Source organism: Aplidium turbinatum, chromosome 2, assembly GCF_918807975.1.
Source record: "Aplidium turbinatum chromosome 2, kaAplTurb1.1, whole genome shotgun sequence".
In the NCBI taxonomy this organism is placed as follows: domain Eukaryota; kingdom Metazoa; phylum Chordata; class Ascidiacea; order Aplousobranchia; family Polyclinidae; genus Aplidium; species Aplidium turbinatum.
In genome coordinates, this window is record NC_137473.1 from 3,633,400 (window position 1) to 3,653,620 (window position 20,221).

The 20,221-nt window shown below is 37.4% G+C and overlaps 2 protein-coding genes across 2 annotated transcripts; both read right to left on the bottom strand.

Moving 5' to 3' along the window:
* Positions 1–965: 965 nt before the first annotated feature.
* LOC145764811 (vacuolar protein sorting-associated protein 28 homolog) lies at positions 966–4,266 on the bottom strand. The gene is made up of 4 exons (XM_082576489.1): positions 3,714–4,266; positions 3,132–3,339; positions 2,371–2,516; positions 966–1,528 (listed from the first exon to the last, which is right to left on the bottom strand). The coding sequence occupies exons 1-4, from the start codon at positions 3,866–3,868 to the stop codon at positions 1,414–1,416; spliced, it is 624 nt and encodes a 207-aa protein (XP_082432615.1). The 5' UTR covers positions 3,869–4,266; the 3' UTR covers positions 966–1,413.
* Positions 4,267–10,781: 6,515 nt separating this feature from the next.
* Positions 10,782–19,594, bottom strand: LOC145764981 (uncharacterized). Its single transcript, XM_082576698.1, has 6 exons — positions 19,453–19,594; positions 18,705–18,793; positions 18,430–18,556; positions 18,084–18,230; positions 17,246–17,378; positions 10,782–12,505 (listed from the first exon to the last, which is right to left on the bottom strand). The coding sequence occupies exons 1-6, from the start codon at positions 19,525–19,527 to the stop codon at positions 12,285–12,287; spliced, it is 792 nt and encodes a 263-aa protein (XP_082432824.1). The 5' UTR covers positions 19,528–19,594; the 3' UTR covers positions 10,782–12,284.
* Between the last annotated feature and the right edge of the window lie 627 nt (positions 19,595–20,221).

A 20,221-nucleotide genomic window follows, 5' to 3' on the forward strand; every position in this document is an offset into this window, starting at 1 on the left:
GCTTAAATTGTTTTTATTCAATCTAAGTAGAATACTTTATTGTGCAATATTAAAGCTTATAAATATAAATATGGAATAAAAATTTGCCAAACTCTGGCCTTCGGCCTTTCTTCCAGTTATTTCATTCATAGTTTTGACTTTATCCCGGATTATGCCCAAGAAATTATGGTAAGTCTATTATTAGGCATTTTATTTGAAATCATAACGGTTAGACTACTTAGGTCTTGTAAGTTTCTCTTAGTGTGGCGAAACATGTGCTTGAGAGGTTGCTGATCATCTTGTTTTCACTTGCAGATTTAGCTATAGCGACCGGAACACAGTTCCCTCGTCATAGCACACGACTAGGGAGCTGTGTTCTGAAAGCTAGTGCAATTCGCTGTCACCACAGCAAACTCGCAGCATCAGGCTAAAACAGGTCGTTAAAATCTACATTGTAAAGTAAGCAACGAACATGCTGCTGAAAGCGAAACTCAATCTGTTGCCCATATAAATCAGTTTGTAGCCTACATTTGGCCATTTTTGCGCGCCCGCACACTTAATCTTGACCTATCAGCAGGGCTGGATTTAGCTGATGGGGGGCCCGGGGCACTTTTAGATCGGGGGGCCCCCGTGCAAAAACCACCTCTACAGTAGCAGTAATTCAGCACTGCATTTTGCAGAAATTTCAGAGGCTGAAAGAAAGAAAACACAAAATCAAATTTTGTCCATGTAGGGGGGCCCTTCAAAAGTCGGGGGTCCCGGGGCACCTGCACCCTCTTCCCCCCTCTAAATCCGGGCCTGCTTATCAGGTAGGTCTATCAACCAGGATATACGACCAAAAGTTTAGCTTCAATAAATAATCTTCAATGCGTTTTTGAAGCTGTTGCAGCTTACTCTAAATATATTAACCAATCACTCGGTGAATGTCCAGATAAACGGAAGTTTCTTCGTATATTCTAGTAACTACATCCACGGAATAAGAGAAGTTGGAAGAATACCAGCTTTATTTCCAAAATGAAGTACAGGAGAGAAGATATTGGAAAAAAGTCAAAATTATTCTAGAACTAAAAAAATCACTCTTATCCTTGCAATGGGTGGACCCAGGAGGGAAAGAAGAATAAACAGTTGTAGAAAGTTGAGCGAACCCAAAACATTAGCAGAAAGTAATGAAATACTTCGCTTCTCTATTATACCTTAAAAAATTCAATCCAAAGAAGACAATAGATAAAATTGTAAACAAACAAAATAAATTTTTCGAATACATGACGTCAGCGAATATCACGATGGCGACGTCACACACATATATTGTTAACAAAGTCTCCCGATGGCCCGATAGCGGGACCGTGTCAGGTTCATCGAGCATTACGTTGCAAGGCGATGTTCACAGTAGCATTGTCTTCGGGCAATCACAGGACGCGCAATCCAGCGGCTTCTTCAGGCCAGGAAGCGATTGAAAGCGTTGTAAGCTGAGTCCATGTCGAAGAGCATCTGTCGCGCCTGAGCGTCAGAGAGATCGTCCGATGCCGCCATCCCCATGAAGGTCTTTAACCTGATGAAAAACTGTAGTAAGCATTCCAAAAAACATTTTGACAATCAGCGTACTTAATACAAAGTATGCTGTACAACCAGCGTACTTTGTATTACACCTTGGCGTTATGCGACCGAATTGACCAATCAAAAAGCAAGATGGGCTTCACACTTCTATTGAGGAGAGGGAAATTTAATATCTTCGACAAAGAGTGGCTTTGATGCTGGTAGTGGAATTACCAGTTTAAAAATTTAGTAGAGAAATTAGATCAAGTTTTGTTGTAGAGTTGCAAGTCGTGCTACGCAGTTATATGTTACATGATGCAAAAGTAGCTTTGGTTTATAACAAGCGCCAGTTTATTGGAAAGTTGGAATGCATGTTAGCATCAGCTCGTCAGGCTAACGTAAGGTATTGTGTCAGTTCAAAATACTCAACAGCAGATAACTTGATGGTCTTTGCAGCTTCTTGTCTCTTGCACCTGTTAGTGTGCCATTAGACTTTACTGCGCAATACAACAGAAGCACTTGGTATAAAGCGTGATGCGCAACCGACTAACCGTGATATATAACTTTTTTGTGAATTGAGATCAAGTATTTCTCAACAAGACTTCTTAAATTTTAGTACACTCACAAAGTCGTCAACTGTTTGCAATAAGTCACCTAAAAGAGGTGACAATACGAAAATAAATAAATAATAGTAAATAGGAATAGTAAAACGAGACAACGTAGCTTATTATTGAAAACTGTACTTGTACTAAGAGCTTTAATTTTTATAGTCATGTTGCCACAGCAGTGAATGGAATCTTGATTGTTATCACTCCTTGCTTCACAAGAAGTATTTCTGAAGCAAAAGGGTTGGCTTACCATACATCCACTTTGATTCTTCCTTCGAAGTCAGATGGAAGAGTACTCATCCTGCTCATGCTCTCATGGAGGTCCTTCATCTCTGGATGCAGCTCATCCATTGCCCTAATCTCGAGACGGAGTTTGTCCATCACAGTGATGAACAACTGGAAAACAAAAGTAATAACCAGTTTGCGAAGAGTGACACGACGGTTCGAACCCAGCTATGGGCTGCGGAATTTCGAAACATTTTAAAGCTATTATAAGTCAAATAAATTGTTTCTCTTGTAAGTTCGTATTAGCAAAATACTTCCACTGATTAAACTCATCAAACACTTGCTACATTTTCCAAAATCAAAACTAGTGTGACTTTCAAATGGTTAAAAAAATAGTCAAATAAAAGTTAAATAGTCAAAATAGTCTAAATAGTCAAATAGTTTTCTTAGAAAGGCACTAGATCTAAAGGTGGATGGGAAGAGGAAACGCGGTCGTCCAAGAAGAACGTGGAAACAACAAGTGAAGGATGAATTTAAAAAAGTCGGACTGAAGGAGGAAGATGCAAGGGACAGGGTGAAATGGAGAAAAGGGATTAAAACAATTGCTGCGCGGAAACAATCGGCCACCCCCACTAGTGGGGAACAAACCGACGATGGATTATGATGATGATGAAATAGTCACAAAAAAGTAAACATCTTTGTGACTAAGTTTGTCTGCAGTTCTAAGAGAATTTTGTAGAGACAGCTCACAATTTTGCAGGATTAAAGTAACGAATTTGCACTCACGGATACAATATCAGCAACACATTTGCTTGTGTTTCCTTTATCATCGGGAATGGTGATTGGACGATCTTCCCGGATTCGTTCCAGGGCAGCATGGCAGTCTTCAAGTTTATATTGCTTGATGAACTCATCAAGAGATGAAACCTCACTCTTGACTTGTCGAAATGCAACTTTGTATTGCTCCAATAATCTTGAACAAGCTCCAGTGTAACTACAACAAGATAAAGTTAAATCTATATATCCTATGACCACAACTAATCAGTTAATTTTATAATGGAAGAAAGTTTCAATTGTGGCACAAAAATGAGGACAAACAAACTTCATGCTATGCTTCAATGTCCCTTCTACAGAACAAAACACCAAATGGAATACAGCACGGAGGCTTTCCAACCCTATGTTGCTGTCACAGTGACATACTGTATTTTGAAAACTTCCATATAAAAGAAGCACTCAAATGCATGACAACAACAAGCCTTAAACTAGTGAAAAATAAAAAACATACAGCTTGCAATGGTATTCATATTTCTTAAGTCCAAAAAATATGGTAATGAATAATAAGTGCATTAGTAACAACAAAATACAAACTCTTTGGCTGGAACTGAATCTTTGATATAAGCTTTCTCCAGTGCTTGTAAAGTCTTGATGATTGAATACAACTCAGCCAAGTTATCAAACTTTTCTCGTTCCCTCGCCGTGCTATAAAGCTTCACTTCTTGATACAACTCTGGCTGAGAAGCCATTTTTAAACATAAATTTAATTGAAACGTGATCTAAACACTACAAGGCAAAGCACAGACATATATAACTTGGCAAATACAAAATATTATTGGCAGAGGCTATACTTACCATTACCATGTATGGTGACCATAGCCTCTTAAGCTATCATTGTGCATTACTCTAACATGATGTCACACACACCAGCATAACTTTTTGCAAAACGTAAGGTTGCATGATGCACAATTGCGCATGTACTATTATGGGAGCTGGTATACAAGTCCCCCCCTTCCCCCCTGGTAACTCAATGACAAAAAGGAATTGACCAAAACATGTGGATTGAAGTGTGTGAACAGTAAAGCAAAGGTAAAGTAGTTTCACCCTATATGTTTGTTCGGGGTCTGCTACTATTCGGTGAGTCCGATTCGGTGAGTCTGATTCGATGAGTTCCTAACCTCTAACCCTAACCCCTAACCCTAAAACGGCAATGATAATTAGGCTACGGTACCCAATAATTAAAAAAAAAATTGAAAAAATCCCCCGTTAAGGGATCGGACTCACCGAAACGGGCCATTCTAGTTTGGTCGAGTCCTGTCTTTTTCATGAGTTACCAAGGGGGGGGGGGAACTTGTATACCAGCTCCCTAAGATAAACTTACAATTTTGGTAGAGAGGCGATTTTCTTTAACCATAGACAGATAAAACCAAGCAACCACACGGCATTCAACATCATATATTAGAGTTAACATAAAACTATAGACTACTAACGTTTTCGGCCATACTTAAGTTAGCCCTTCTCAAGTAACGAAAATAACGGGTCCACGTCTTTTAGGCGCAGACAGTTAGGTGCCAGTCAAACAGGCGCGCACAGTCGCACACTGTGGCGTCAGGATATTTAGGTGCGGAGCACTGTGGCGCCCATTCATTTAGGTGCTAATCCTAGTAAAGTCTGCAGATTGTATCAGCTCAGCTTTGAAAAAACCTAGTCGGGGTTTTAACGGAAAACTAAGTTACTCATCACTCAAGCCTTGCCCACCACCAGCTTGAATATAGGCTACGGTATATTTTTTACTGATGTTTAGTGTAGTTATTATTGGACTAATATAACTAAAAAGTGAACTCAGTCATGTTTGGAAACTTGAATAATTTATTGATAAAGCTTTCGCCGAAGCAAACCTGGGCTAACAACAAATAAATGCCAAACTCGCCCATTAAAAAAACAATATATTTTCTTGTTCAATATAACATTTTGTGTGAAAAGCATTGCCGGTTTAAGCAGCTTCACTCACCGAAGCCATGACATATTTTTCTGTTCAATACAACATTTTGTGTGAAAAGCATTGTCGAATAAAGCAGCTTCACTCACTGAAGCCATGACTAACAACAAATAAATGCACGTGCATTAACAAAACAACATATTTTTCTGCGTGCACAAACATTTTGCCGATGGACAAATTGCCGAAAGGACTAAGGTTGTGAACGATAGACTAAAACACACTGTGGAGAATATCGATACATATAACACAAAAAGGAGTTTCGGTAAAATGTCCATTCAGCAAAATGTCTTTCGGCAAAATGTCCGGGTACCTTTTTCTGTTCACTATTACATTTTGTGTGAAAACCATTGCCCTACCTGCTAAGCTGATACAATCTGCAGACTTTACTAGGAATAGCACGTAAATGAACGGGCGCCACAGTGCTACTTATTAAAGGAAAATTAGGAAAGCTAAATTCTTTTTTTACATTTGTTTGTTTGAATTATTAATGTTAATTTGTATAGCCACCAAACCTACTCATTGACAGTAAAAATACAGTGCATACGAATAGTCATTTCCGCAAAATCTTGTTTGGCAAATGTGGCCACCATAAGAGTAGAGTAGGGGGGTGCAGCACATCTCCCTATCCTATGTTATGAACACCCCCTATGGAGGTGCTCTTATCGGTATTTCAATTCTTTTTTCATTTTATTTTAATTTTACTATTCAAAACATATTTCTTTCAAATCCACATTCCACACTAATGTAGTTTGTTTCCTATGCAGCATGTTACAACAATGCCTGAGGTTTAGGGTACATTAATAACTGTACAGTGTTGTCGTTGGAAGAACACAACAATGTCGTTAAACTTCATGAAGACGACACCTTACCAATCATGTTTTCGAATGTCGCAATCCTCATACGATTGTACTTGACTTTACTATGCACGTCTTACGAGGATGAACGTTCGTTCGGCACACTCAGACGGATTAAGACGTACTTGAGGTCAACAATGACCCAAACCAAGCTAAACCATGTGTGCGTGTTTACTGTTTAACGTACGGTACACAAAGAAAAAGTTGATCGCCTAGACTAGAGAGAGATAAGCTGATCGCAGAATTTATTGCGAGAATATTAGTTCGAAAATATGTTTTGTGGGTGAATTGTTGTAAGTTTGTTTTGCTGTTTTCAGTTCTTTTGATGGTTGTCATTTGTTGTTATTTGATATTTATGCGTGTGATATTCTGATATAACTGCTTCCCCGGTAATTTGTAAAACTCTATGCCTATGATGCCATATCCCATTTCAGCACATAAAAATTTTGAACCATAAGATTTGAGCAATATTGCAGTCTCATACTAGGCTCATTGCTCATTGCTACATTGCTACATTGCTACTTGCTACATTGCTACACTACTTGCTACATTGCTACTTGCTCATTGCTACTTGCTACTTACTAGGCTCATTGCTACTAGGCTCAGTCTCATTGCAGTCTGCTTCTACTAGGCTCATATAAGTGGAATATCATTAATAAAAACAAATTTGTGGTCATGAAATCAACCTCGGAAGGCTAAGCTATAAAAACTTGTTAGATTAAAATACAGGCCCCTAAGCTCTATTATTTTTCCAGTGATCAAGCATAGACATGCATTGGACATGGCCAAATTTTGGACCAAGCATTGGACATGGCCAAATTTTTGGACCTAACAGCTAAAATAATAAGTTTGTTAAAAATTTGAGTTTTTAAAAGTCCATTAAATGATATTGTGTTTTTGCATTCACTCAATTAAAGACAATGCAAATAAGGCCTTGAAACATATTTGCAGTTATATTCAAGTGTACAGCTTCCTAAGTACCGGTAGGTCATCGGCGAGTGAGAGACTTTACCTGGTTTGTGAAAAAATGTTGCAAATGCAGGTGAAGAGGAACAAGTTTCATGTATAGCACAAGTGGAGAAAAAAGTTTAAAATGCTGAGTGAGAGGCCAAATAATATATACTGGCTACTGTGGCTAGGCATATGAGTCGTTTTCTTGCGCTCATTTTTTTAAGAAAATTTAAAAAAAAAATTTGATCTTTCGCCCAGCTCAAGATCATGCGACGCTGGTTTGGTTCTTGGGGTGTGCGTTTGAGCAACGCACTTTCAGGACTGCTCTCTATTCAGCGGCACCTAGTGAATGGAATAATTCCCCGGCAACAACAGTTCAACAATTGGAAAACTTCACTCTGTCAATCTTGGTAACCGGCCCTGCTTCAAAGCCTTTTCAAGGGCCGGTATGCAAAACTACACGGAATATTAACCTATCAAGGGTTTGTCAGTCTGAGGATAAAAATTCAAAAACCAAACTATGTTACGGTAGACCAACAATTAACCAGCTAAATCACATCATCAGACCACTCCTAACTGATGTTAAACTCCAAATCAAAACTATAAGGTACGTATGTGCATAAAACATTCCATTAAAAACAAATGATTTTACTGGCATACATTGATTTGAATAAAGCTAACTTTTAGTAACTTCTATCATGTACGGTACCCTGGTACGGTAGCCAAGTCTATAGCTTATTCAATGTGACAGCTTCCATCGAATAGTTAGTGGACACAATATTTTGAAAAAAAACGTTGACGTGGTAATTCAACGTTCCACCACAGATTGCAAAATTCTTTGGTTGGTATGTTGTAGCCCAAAAAAGTTTGAAAGCAGCTGGCTTAAGCTCGGGCGCTCGGCCTTACAGGTTGACGTGTATTGTTTTTGATTTGATGGTCAGAAATAAAAAACAACTGAACTGGGAAGCAAAACAAAATCAGCAATCGAAGGATTCGATATAAAACGGAAAATTCAATGGCTTTAAAAATACGGCACATGATTGGTTTGGAATCTTATCCTCGGACTAACAAAGCCTTGATAGGTTAGTGGTTACATACTATGACATTCGTTTCTAGCACTATTTGCAACGTTCATCTGATGAAATTGAAAGTAAAAGTAACAACAAACAAGATGGTTTATTGCTTCACCGACGTTTTGCGCACCATGACAATGCGCATCCTCAGAGCGAATAACATACAAAATAAAATTTCACCAGGTTATATACTGCAGTGCGATTGAAAGCAAAAAAATAAAACACGCAATATTTTAAAAAATTGGCCAATGATGTGTGAGCGGTTACTTTCCACGTTAAATTACGTAAAAACTTCCAACAATAAACATAAAAATTCGAAGCAGTGAGGACCAACAGAAAAAAATACGTCGGCAGCAGTGGCCGATTGGTTAGCGCCTTGGGCTCGCAGTCGAGAGCCTGCATGTTCGACTCCAGCCACCCCCACTTGCTGTTGTTTCTCTGGCCAAGAAACTTTACGATAATTGCCTCTACCCAGTGATCAATTTCGAGTAATGGGTAGTACCAAATTTAAGTCATAACTAGAGTAGACAACCGGAAACAGACATTGCAGTCGGCTGCAGCGTGGGTCAGGTGTAGGCCTACGTCGGAAGGCGTACACCGATGCATAGCGCTCAAGTCCGCTTTCCCGCAATGCAGGATAAAGATAATAAAACAAAAACAAACAAAATGCGATTGAAGGCAAGAGAAATAGAACACAATGTTTTAAAGATTGGCTAATGATGTGTGGTTACTTTCGACGTTAAATTACGTAAAAAAACTTCCAACAATAAACATAAATTCGAAGCACTGAAGACCACTAGAAATTCGAGACAAACTTAGATTTTAAAGTAAACTGGAAAACTTTTCGTTCAATTTCATTAGATGAACGTTGCAACTAGTGCTAGAAACGATAATTGTCCTGATGAACACCCAAACTTTTCAGTAAGTTACTACAGTAGGCTATTAGGCTACATTTTTACTCGATTTTCATACTTATGCACAAAAAACTAAACTTACAGCAACTTTTCATTTATGGATGTGTGATTGCAGTATTAGATGGCTGTTTTTGTTACACAACATACAACTGGAATTAAGTAGCATACGTCAGAAATCTAGGCTATAGGTGCACCAAGATATGCCAGGAAAATTTTGAGTAAGTTTAGAAGCAAATACCAAAATCTTTAGCGATAGCCTACACAACTTTTCTTTGTTGGCATGGGGAGCCTATATCCCGGCGATATCCGTAGTTTACCTCAGTTAACAGGTATTCGATTATCCGGTTACTCTGTTTTGCTGCAAATAATTCGCTAATCAGATGGCTTCTTGCCAAATTGTTTTCAAAAAACTTACTTGAGCTTCAATCCAATCATGGATGTATCAAAAGCACAATTACAACGCAATAACTTATTACGTCGCGTCACCTGTAAAACAATCAAGGCTGCTTTCTGCAGTGGACCATTGAGTGGAGTCAGCTGTCGAGTTGTGACTATACTTTGCTGGAGCGGTGGGCCTTTAGGAGTGCATAAAGCGTATCCACTATAAGTTCATTCTGGGGTTAGTTTCTTAGGCAAAGAATGATATGCTTGTGTTTTAAATCAAAAGGCTGTAGAAAAGATAGCAAATCCTTGGAAACAAAATAAGTTCGGAGATGTTGAGGAAGTCTTGGTCATCTGTGGAAAAATTCGCAATTACTGTAGCCTATTTGTAACAATTAGCCGCATCTCCAACATTGGCAAGTAGTTTCAAGCTGATGGCCCAGGTTAAAAAATAGTGACCTACAGGTTTGCTATCTTTTTGTTTGGCCTAAATGACTTTGACCTTTTCCTATTTTTTTTTATATGAGTATTAACTGCTTTTTACCATAAGTCGATTTATAAACCGACCGCTCCAAACAGCTGATTCGATTGTGTCATGACCTTATACGACTACACTAATTAGCTATTGCCTACCTACTATACTAACCTGTAAAAAAACATCTGAAACAAAATTATGACGTCATTCATGATGCAATGCTGACGTCATAATTGAAAGGAGAATTATTTTAGCATTGATAACTTATTGTAATCAAAAAAGTAATACCAACAAACAAGCGACTACAATAAAAAAAAAAAAAAACAAGCAAAAAAATGATGTTATGTGACGTCATTGATAACATTATTTTGTTGGATTTTTATCTCGTGTGTTTTGTAGTGGCAGTCAGCACAAACATAAAAAAATAACGTATCTAATTGCAGAAATGCCGTAAAAAGAGCTCAAAATTAATTTGGGGGAAATCCCCGATTTGGGGGTGATCACGTGACAAAAAAATTTGCGGCACCCACTAAAGTTGAAGTTAGATTCATCAACTACAAAAAAATTCAAAATACAACGTGTAACACGTTTAGCCTAAAGATGCTCATTTTTTCCCCTAAGGGCCTGCACTACTAATAGTGACTCTTCAGGGAGTAGAGATTTTTTAACAGCCCGCTTGAGCTACTGGTAGTGCCAGGATTGCAGAACCCAATTCTTAAAACTTTCATGGCCTTGTGGACGTTTTGTGCAGCAGTGACTTTAATAGTAGTTCACAGTAGTTACAAACAGTTAGTAGCTTTTGCGTTTGTAACCCGATGTAACTTGTCTTCCAATCAATGGATTTATGAACTAATGCGAATAGGCTGTTACTGTCAATCTTTGTATTTGGTACATTACGACTCAGCTCTTCGGAGTTGAGCATCTGCTTCATTTCTACTTTTTATGTTTAATTGTAATATGGGCCATCTTGAGTCTGATGCAAATAAATAAAATGTCCAGATCAACTGCTGGAAACTGCAAAATTCAAAACATTTATTCAAAATCATAACAATGAACGAGAATATAAAAGCAGAACACAAAAACCTGACTACGCACAAACTCATGACGAAACGAAAGATATCAACCTACTCTAGCCACGAAAATTCGTTCATAACCGATTCAACGTTCCCGGATGCCAAATCAATGTGAAAAGATTCTGTGACGCTGGGATGGCAAGAATTTTCTCAATTACTGGCAGCAAGAACTTTCGGAAAACCATTCATTTGGGTCTTACAAACGTTTATAAAAACGTTTCGTCAATATATTCTTTTCTCACAATTGCATTCACAATGACGTCACCATACCAACGACGCTGGTTGACTTCACGCGTCTGGAAATCTACAACTGAAGCATCAAAAGGAAACATAACCTACGGGTAAGAATGTGTTTATCAAAACCTTGGCATTCCACGATGATGGCTATACACTACACAGAAAGAACATGGTATCGCAGGCAGGACAAGCACGATGTAGGAAGAGGTTGCAGATCTAACAATACAAACGAACAAGTCTTCACATTTGATCACAAATATACATGACACTAACTACAGAATCATCGAAGATCATTGTGACTAGACAATAGACTGTAAATAATGATTTTAATATTTACCAACTTCAATAATTGTTTGTTTGATTGTGTTTGTGGATTGCAAATTTGGAAAATAAAGTTTCACAAAGTCGTTGAAATGCCAATCGAAACATATAAAGAATAATTAAGACTCCAATCGAAAGAAAAATGGAAGATGCCAAACTCAAGCTTCACCCTTGTTTGAGTTCATCAGTGATGCACATCCATCTTTAGCAGAATACATCTTGAGCATACATATCTTGATATTATCTTATGCCGGAATCAAACTTTCGACTTGATGAGACAACATGATCATCCCAAGCAAAAGTGGAACTCGAGAATGGCGTCTTCCATTTTCATTCCACAGGGACCTTAATTATTTCCATAAAACCCACACTTCCATAATAAACACTATTGTTAATATGCATATGACTTGGATAAACATATCAGACAGAGCGGTAAAACACATGTGTGTGTCTAAGAGGGCAGTGATATTGTTAACACCAGATGTCTGCAATGTACAAAACTGAACAAAATGAAATTTGAAAAGCATTTAACTAAATAAGCGATAAAATTTGGAGTTTGTCATAAATTTGTTGGACAAAGCGTCTTTTATTAAAAACTGACACTTCATAACGCAACAATGACTGTCAAGTGACAAAAACATTCACAGCATCGAAAACCGTCTTAGTAAAAGTAATAGCACACATGCACATGACTGAACAAAAAATCAGACAGGGCGGTAAAACTGACACTGCAAAAGGCGAAAAAATATGTTTACAGGGCAGTGGTGGTACGAACGCAAATGTCGTGCTGCCGTAAGTTTGTTGTGACACAGCGCTTAGCCAAATTTTACATATTATAACGCAACAATGACTGAAGTCAAACAGTTCAACAAGTGAAAGGTAACACGTCACGTTTCCTCCCCGTCCGAGCTGTCATCGCTTGGTGGAGGAGCGCAATAGTGGAGAGGCTTGTTCTCCTTGTCGCTGTCATGACTACACGATCCGTCGGATAAATCAGCGGATTTTCCGTTAAATCGGTCGTTCCCACTGGTGGTATTCACGGATTGATCCTTCTCGTCTCCGCTGGAAAAGCTTAGTTTGGAGGTAGCAAGCTCCAACTGTGGCTCTTCTGCGGAATACACAGGAAAGGTTCGTACATCAAGTGTTAAAATTAAGATTAAAAAAAGGCCAATCCGGGGATAAATATCGTCACTTTATTTTACTTGTTCATGTAATTATTATTTTATTTCAGTTTGTTTTATGCAGATCCTGATATTGTTTTGAATGTGAAAAATGTGAGAAGATAGATTGAATGCCAGTGGTGGTTGTGAATCGGCAGAGAGAATCGGCAAGAGTAAGGTTTGGTTGGGTGAAACTCAGGAAGTGTCGAGAGAAGATTTTTGTTACGAATGATATGAAGAATTTATATATATATTATACTCATAGACACCTTAAATAGAAGGACTAGTATCTGCTATGCTCGGTATTTGGAACTTGGGTCCCAAATCCAAACTTGGGTCCATCTAAAATGTGGTATAAATTATTCATAAAACTTTGCTTTTGATGTCTGTTACAGGGTTTTGGGGGGCAAGGATTCCATTTTTCACACTTGTTTTGTTCTAAAATATCAATGAAAGGTCTTTTGAAGCTTATTAGTCGCAAAAATATTACATTTTTTGGCAAAAATGAGTGTTTTTTTTATTTAAGTCAATGGAACAAGAATTTGAATTAACATTCAGTATACGTTTAAATCGTATCAGATTCAAAACTGCAAACTGGTTCGAGGTACATCAATGACATCAGCCTAGGCCAGTGGTTTTCAACCTTTTTGGTGGAACGGAACCCAATGAAACATTCCACAAGTTCAAGGAACCCTTGTTCCATAATTTAATTAAACGCGTTTAATAAATAAAATCAAAATACTCATGTTCAGATTTATTTATGCAACCTACAATAAAAATACAAACTGTAAAAAATTATATTTATTCTCATAAAAAATTCAATGAGAAACTTGAGCCTGGTGTTTCTTGCACAAGTCTTTAATATTGGGTCGTGTGTTTGACAGACACACACGAAGTTCATCTTCCACAGACAGCAATTGTGCTCGCCTCTTGTGCTTGATGGTTGTCAGAGCTGAAAATCCAAACTCACATAAGTAGGAGGTTGAAAACAGCATAAGTCGCAGCGCTTTCTGCGCAATTGTAGGATATTCCTTTTCAACCAACAAGCAGAATGCATCCATATAATAATAAAATAGACTCTCGGATTTGAATGTAAACTTGCGGAACCCTTAAACTTACTGGCAGAACCTTAAGGTTCCGCAGAAGTGCGGAACCCTGGTTGAAAACCGCTGGCCTAGGCTGTATCAGAGCAGATGAGTAGCCTATATTTAATAAAGTTATTCGTCAGCTATGAGCTAATTTAATGCCATATTTATTTTTTTAAAACAGTGTAACTGCATATTACTGGCCTACTTAAGTAGAAAGTTTCTCTCCTGCACAAGCAAGTCGCTTTTGTCCAGAACAAATCCTTTCAAAAGAATATTGGACATCCGTCATGCAGGCTGCTTTAATTCTACCCATTGGGTTATTGATATGTGCTAAAATTTGGCTTACGTGAATTCCACAGCAGTGAAAGTTCTACTTCTCAAACATGTCTGTACTGAATAAACAAAATGAACTGTTGACAGTTTGTGTATCATCAGTTCACCCGGTTCAAATTCTGAAGAAATGGTAAATCAATTGCATCATCGTAGAAATTTTCATTTTCAATTCCCGACAAATAAGATCGAATTTTGTGTTCTAAATATCCAACCAGAAAAACAATCTTGTGTTTGATAGAGCCATTAAAAGCAGTGAGTGGTTAATGAGCAATGAGCGAGCCATTGAAAACATTAAAAGCAATTGCTAAACAAAGAAAGTTGGATAAGGTTGGTTGTAAGTCTAACAATGGTGGTAGTGATGAACTGTTACACAAGTGTAACCTTTCCTGTAACACCAGAAAGCCATCCAACGACAGAAGATCAAATCCCTTTTTGACAACCTTCTACTTCAGCAAAAAAAAAATTAGGAAAACAAGACAGTGGCAAAATATCTGAATACTCAGAAATCTGGCAAACACTCGACACGTTTTGACTTGACAAATCAACAAAAAGAAGCTCTGACACATCCAAGGCCAGGAGAAAAACATTAAAAGTACTTAAGAAAGGATTCCAAACCCAAGCAGAGGCAAAAAAGGATCTACTTATGATAAATGAGGCTTTTAAGGTGTTGAAAATGTTTATTGTTGTCTTTCGTAAAATGTGATTTTTGACCAAATACCAAATTTTAATCCCAGATATCTCTTTCATTTCTTTGCCAATCGCTTTCAAATTTTTAACACTATCAGACAGAGTAAACATGCAAAGCCTCTGGTCAAAGAATTTTGGAAATTTTGTTCATGATGCTGTCGGCACCCATTTGTTTCATGTCTGAGGATCAAAAATTTTTGAAAAAATGCAACAAATTGAATAACTTTTTATTTTCTCAAAATATCTTTCATTTCCTTCCATAGAGCTTCAGTCTTGATACTTACAAACATTCTGTTAAAATTTGATTCAAATCCAGTAAGTGGTACAGTATTAAAAATATTTGTGTTTAAAATTTGTGTATTTTCACCACTTGGTAGCGGTTTGGGGAAATACTGCCACATTTTCAATATTTTTTTTGCCTTTTTTAAATTATTTCATCTTCAAGCATCATTTTAAAAACAAGAAATGGGTTGTATGTTGAGAAATCCACATTTTAGTTTTTTCAGGGTAGACCTACCTTAAGGTTTTGGGACCCAAGTTTAAAAACCCGAGATTGCGAGTTACGAGTCCTTCTATTTAAGGTGTCTGTGATTATACTACTGTACTTGCATAGATCTGAATTTCTGAGTCTGGTGAAGGCGATAACTCGGTAACAGTAACGTCACCCGATTAATAGATACAGTCCTCGCAATTAGCGGCGGCACGCGGCAATTGCCGTGGTAAATGCTGCCACAAACGCCATAATGGCCATTCTGCTACGGCAATAAAAATGCCATCGCAAAATGAGCACTTAATTAGGACAAAAATTGTTCAAAATTTCTTCCAGTGTTATTTATTCGCAGCGAAAGTTTAACCAGCAGAAACATCGCACCAAGACCTCACCTCGGACTATTTTACTTGCTGTGAACATTCACGCAGTCTTCAAAATTAGCATATTTTTACTTCGCAAAAACGTTGACGAGGCCAAACGGCAAAAGCTAAAATTGCCTCGGCAATTGCTGTGTACGTTTATTACGAAAAAATTGTACCAAAGCATGTAAAACGAGAAGAGAAAAATATATTCGGGTAGTCTATCACGACCGCACTGTTTGATTTGTTGTGATGTAATAATACCAAAAATAGCGATAAAGCGAGCAACGCGATACGCACGCTGTTACGGTAATTCACGTCAAATAACTCATGGGGGGGGGGGAAGTAAGTTAATTTTGGGTTGATTCAACGTTCGAGTCAGCACAAATCGATTTTTTCCGGTGGGTTATATTGCGTAACACCAATGCCCAATAAGAAATTTACGTTTGTTTTACATTAAATCAACATCTAGCGACGTTGAATTATCATAAAATAACGTTAATTGCGCAATCAGGTACTGGTAACAAATCAATAGCTCCCTGCGAGAAGATTTCCTCGATACTGCAATACTACAATTGGGATACTGCGAGCAACACAAAGTCTGTTGGATAAAGAACTAGTCAGAATCGGAATCATCGGATGCTGTATCGGAGGATGGGATTGTCGCGTCGTCACTGGAATACTTGAGGACGCAAAACTGCCCGTTCATGAACGCGCCATGCCATATGATCGGAAGTATTACTTTTCTTTACTGCCGAAGAACTATTTATCCAATTTTGTACCACTTTTATATTAGCACCGACACCGGTAAACAATAAGCATTCGATGAAAGAAAAACTTTTGCGTAACAATTAAGCCAGCATTTATAAGGTTGCAAACTTTTTACAGTTCACAAGAGCATTGTCAGCGCATAAGATAGCTTGGTGATGCTCTGGGCTACCGTGGTGTGACACACGATGGAGAAGAAGCGCATAAAATTTCGTTTGATTAAACTTGAAAGCATACGGCAATTGCCGCCGCAATCCAAGGTTTGTTCGCAATCCAAGGACGGCAATGTTTTTGCCGTCGTAGATGGAACCTAATTTCGAGGGCTGTAGATAAGATTAACACTCAATAAATACATTTATATTCCATTGTATAAAAACACTGGAAGCTTTTAGGACAACGGCATGGTTAACAATGTTCTCGATGGGACAACAACAAAAATGTTTGCTTACCACTGAAAGCTGTGAAGTACTTCATCTGTATGCTTTATGTTTAAATGTATTGAGCCTATTCAGTAATCATGATTTTTATGATTCATGATTAAATTAAATGTAATTCATGATTCAGTATTCATGATTATATTAAATGTAATTCATGATTCAGTATTCATGATTATATTATACGGCAATTGCCGCCGCAATGTGTAGGCTACAAATTCATGTCCTTTTCATTGAAACAAATATAACCTGAAAAGTGAAAAATGGTTGGAATGCTTAATTGCTTTGTCAATGTAAAATCGCAAAGCCCAAAAACTAAATTTGTGTTAAAAACGGTTTGAAAACTGCAGTGTCGAAAACGAAATCTTCAGTGTTACGAACTTCCTGAACACGACGTTAGTTTTTAAAGGTAATTTTGGTTGGACATGACTTACTGAAGTCAGTAAAATGTCTGTCATCAAATGCGTCTGCATTGACAGAAGCAGCTAAACAAATAACTTGCACCACACGAAATAAACTCAAGCAGTACCATCATTTTCTTGGGACATTTCTTCGATGACTGATGCAAGATACTCCGCATGGGATGAAATCTCTTCAAGACGCTCCACATCTGACTTCAACTCCTCTATTTCAGAATCTTTTGTCTTGATTTCATCAGCAAACTGAAAAAGAAAAACACAAAATATAATCTTTTAATAATAAAAAATACCACAAAGTACAAACAAATAAAAGGAAACATCTGCGCGTGTCATTATTTTTATTGAACAGTTTATCCAAACCGATTTTAACTAAATGAAAACTTAACGAATTCGACATATTCGAAAACTCGTGTTTGGGTTGATAAAAAACATATAGATATTAAGTTCTTTGTTTTTTTTTTATGTTGCCGAAAAATTCATCAATCTAATCTTCCCAATGCCTCTCGCATATTTTGTTAAAAAAAATTAGCAAAATGTATAATTGGAGCGTCCCTCAACGCTGTCAAAAGACACATGCTGCGTTCAAAGAGCTTGTCCAACAAGTCTCACTATCATGTTCTGGCACACCTCAAACCATCAATAACTCTGTTTTTTTGTACCAGACTTGGATTAAAATTAGATTTTTACATAAAACAACAAAGCAAAATTGAAGTCACAGTCATCTGGACGGAACTTAACATAACATTGAACTGAAGAAAACAATAGAGTGTTGCCTTTCCTTTTAAGACGCTTTTCCAGCAGATAAAGGCGCAAGCAAAAAAAATTGACGAGGAGGCGTAAACATAACAATATAATTATTTTGCCTAGAGCCGGCAACCAGGTCTGGCTCAGTGCGTAAGGCAAATGAGCCGGAACAAACATGCAACCAGTCTCTAAAAGTTATATAACCTGTTTGTTTTCTTCAAGAGCCTCATACAGCGCCTTCCTTCTTGTCTCAGCAAGCAGCTCCCAGTACTTCTCTGTGGGAGTATCGTTCTTCATCATCTGAATGACATCTTCTTCCTCGGATGTTGTTTGTGTTGCTTTGGTCTTTAACTGTTCCATAATACTTTTATGGTTAGAAAAGATAGTTTGTTGGCAATTGTAAGATGCCCGGAAGTGGTGGCAGTGATACCGTGGCATTCCACATGAAATGTATGTTTCTGGCAAAACTGCTTAGTATATCAACACTAAACAAAACTAAAAGCGTTGTTTCTAATAGTTGATTGATTGATAGATTTAGCCAAACTCATACCCGTTTTGAAGCCTGAGCTGTTTCATCAAAAATTTCCAATCGTTTTGTTGCTTTGCTGGAAGAACCGACACTTTTAGTGAAATGCTTTTGAATTGGACCCTTCAATTTTCCTTGTTGCTTTGGCTTTCTGGAATATTTGACGTCAACTTATTAAAACTGCGCTTGGAAATAACTTTACAAATCCTTAAAAATACATGACGTGGTTAACGTGACCTTTAACAATTTCAACTGATAGAAATGGAAGGATAATAACAGCCAAAAAAGTTTCATAATACCTCATGATGTTTTCTTGACTGGCTAGAACAGGACGTGATGAATGAGAATCAACGTTTTTGACCAATGTCAAGTTTTCATCTTGTTTTTCCTAAAAGGTGCATTAAACGAGTTCACTGCTATACATCTGATAAACAGCATCCAGTAATACTAATAGATTCCATTATGATGACGTAAAAATGCAACTACAAAATCAAGTAGCCTATTCTAATTTTGAGGTTTTTAGGACATGATTTCAACACTTAATTGCAAACACCGATGTTTGGATTTTCTTGTTTAATTTTGTTTCTTGCTTGTAAGATGAGAAGTTTGACAAAGCGAAATTGTGATAAGGTATTGACAGGAAAAATAAAAATGAAGACATAAGAAAACATGGAAAAACACTGTGAAAGATGATCTGACAAAAAATAACTTATAAATTGAAGATGCCAACAATAAAGAGATATGGAGGAGAAGTCATAGCAGACAACTGATCAATCCTGGTGTTTCAGGAAGAAAACCAAGCTTGTTTTTAAGCAAAACAGAGCGAGACTAACAAAATAAAGGTAACATTGAAAACTAAACAAACCGTGTTTGTATAATGTGATGTCACAAAAATACATTAACTCAAGAGTCAAGATTTTGAGATTGATCCCTATTTTCCTTTAGATATAAATCATTTCAAAACATATTAGATTAGATATATATAACATACAAATACAATTTTAAATGTGATGAAAATCGAATGATTCTATTTCTATTTTAACTAACCTTGTGTGCCAGGGAGCAGTTAGAATTTTCCTTTTCTTGCGCATTTAACAGCTTCAATATTCTATTCGTTGCCATACTGAGCAAACACCCACTGGTCTTGGATGTTATAAATGAGATAGAATTTCAAACAAAGTATAAAAATATTTTCTAGTAACATACAGTATATCAATCAGAGTTGTTAAAAAGCCCATTTTTATAAAAGTCATCTCACAAGGGCTTTTATGGCAAAAACACTTTTTTTTGTTAATGTTGTCCCCTGTGAGTGATCATGAATAACGTTGCCGAATAGACTTCATATGGCTGTTGCATTTCAGCTCGAGCATCAATGCGCGTGTCGTTCCCAGTGAGTGATTATAAATAACGCAGCTGAAAAGACTTGATATTCACTGGGAATATGCTTTTTTGCTGAAGTGTAGGCTACAAAAGCAGAATTGCGAAATTAGGCTAGCCTATTACATTTTAAATATTTATTGTGGTGTTTGTTATGTTATTCTTTCAGTTTGGAACAACTTGTGGAATTAGTTGATGAACAAAAAAAAAACCAGGCCTTGAAACTGAAGGCGGCCATAGCCGCGATACCTACAAAAACTGACAATTTGTCCACCGGGTCTCACCCTTTCCGTCGGCCGCAATTGTCCGCCATGAAGTTCCGAGAAAAATTTTGCGCAAGCAGCCTTGTGAATGAAGTACTTTGCCGCTTATAATCACAAAGGATTAGAAAGCAGTTCAGTCCAAGCACCCGATAAATCACAATACACACTGTCTATGC

Coding starts and splice junctions, on each gene's coding strand:
- LOC145764981 (XM_082576698.1), bottom strand. CDS start 19,527: ATGGCAACGAATAGAATATTGAAGCTGTTAAATGCGCAAGAAAAGGAA. Junction 18,794..19,452: donor ACTGCTCCCTGGCACACAAG/GTTAGTTAAAAT, acceptor TGCACCTTTTAG/GAAAAACAAGATGAAAACTT. Junction 18,231..18,429: donor CAGCTCAGGCTTCAAAACGG/GTATGAGTTTGG, acceptor ATTATGGAACAG/TTAAAGACCAAAGCAACACA.
- LOC145764811 (XM_082576489.1), bottom strand. CDS start 3,868: ATGGCTTCTCAGCCAGAGTTGTATCAAGAAGTGAAGCTTTATAGCACG. Junction 3,340..3,713: donor GATTCAGTTCCAGCCAAAGA/GTTTGTATTTTG, acceptor ATCTTGTTGTAG/TTACACTGGAGCTTGTTCAA. Junction 2,517..3,131: donor GTGTTGCTGATATTGTATCC/GTGAGTGCAAAT, acceptor TTTGTTTTCCAG/TTGTTCATCACTGTGATGGA.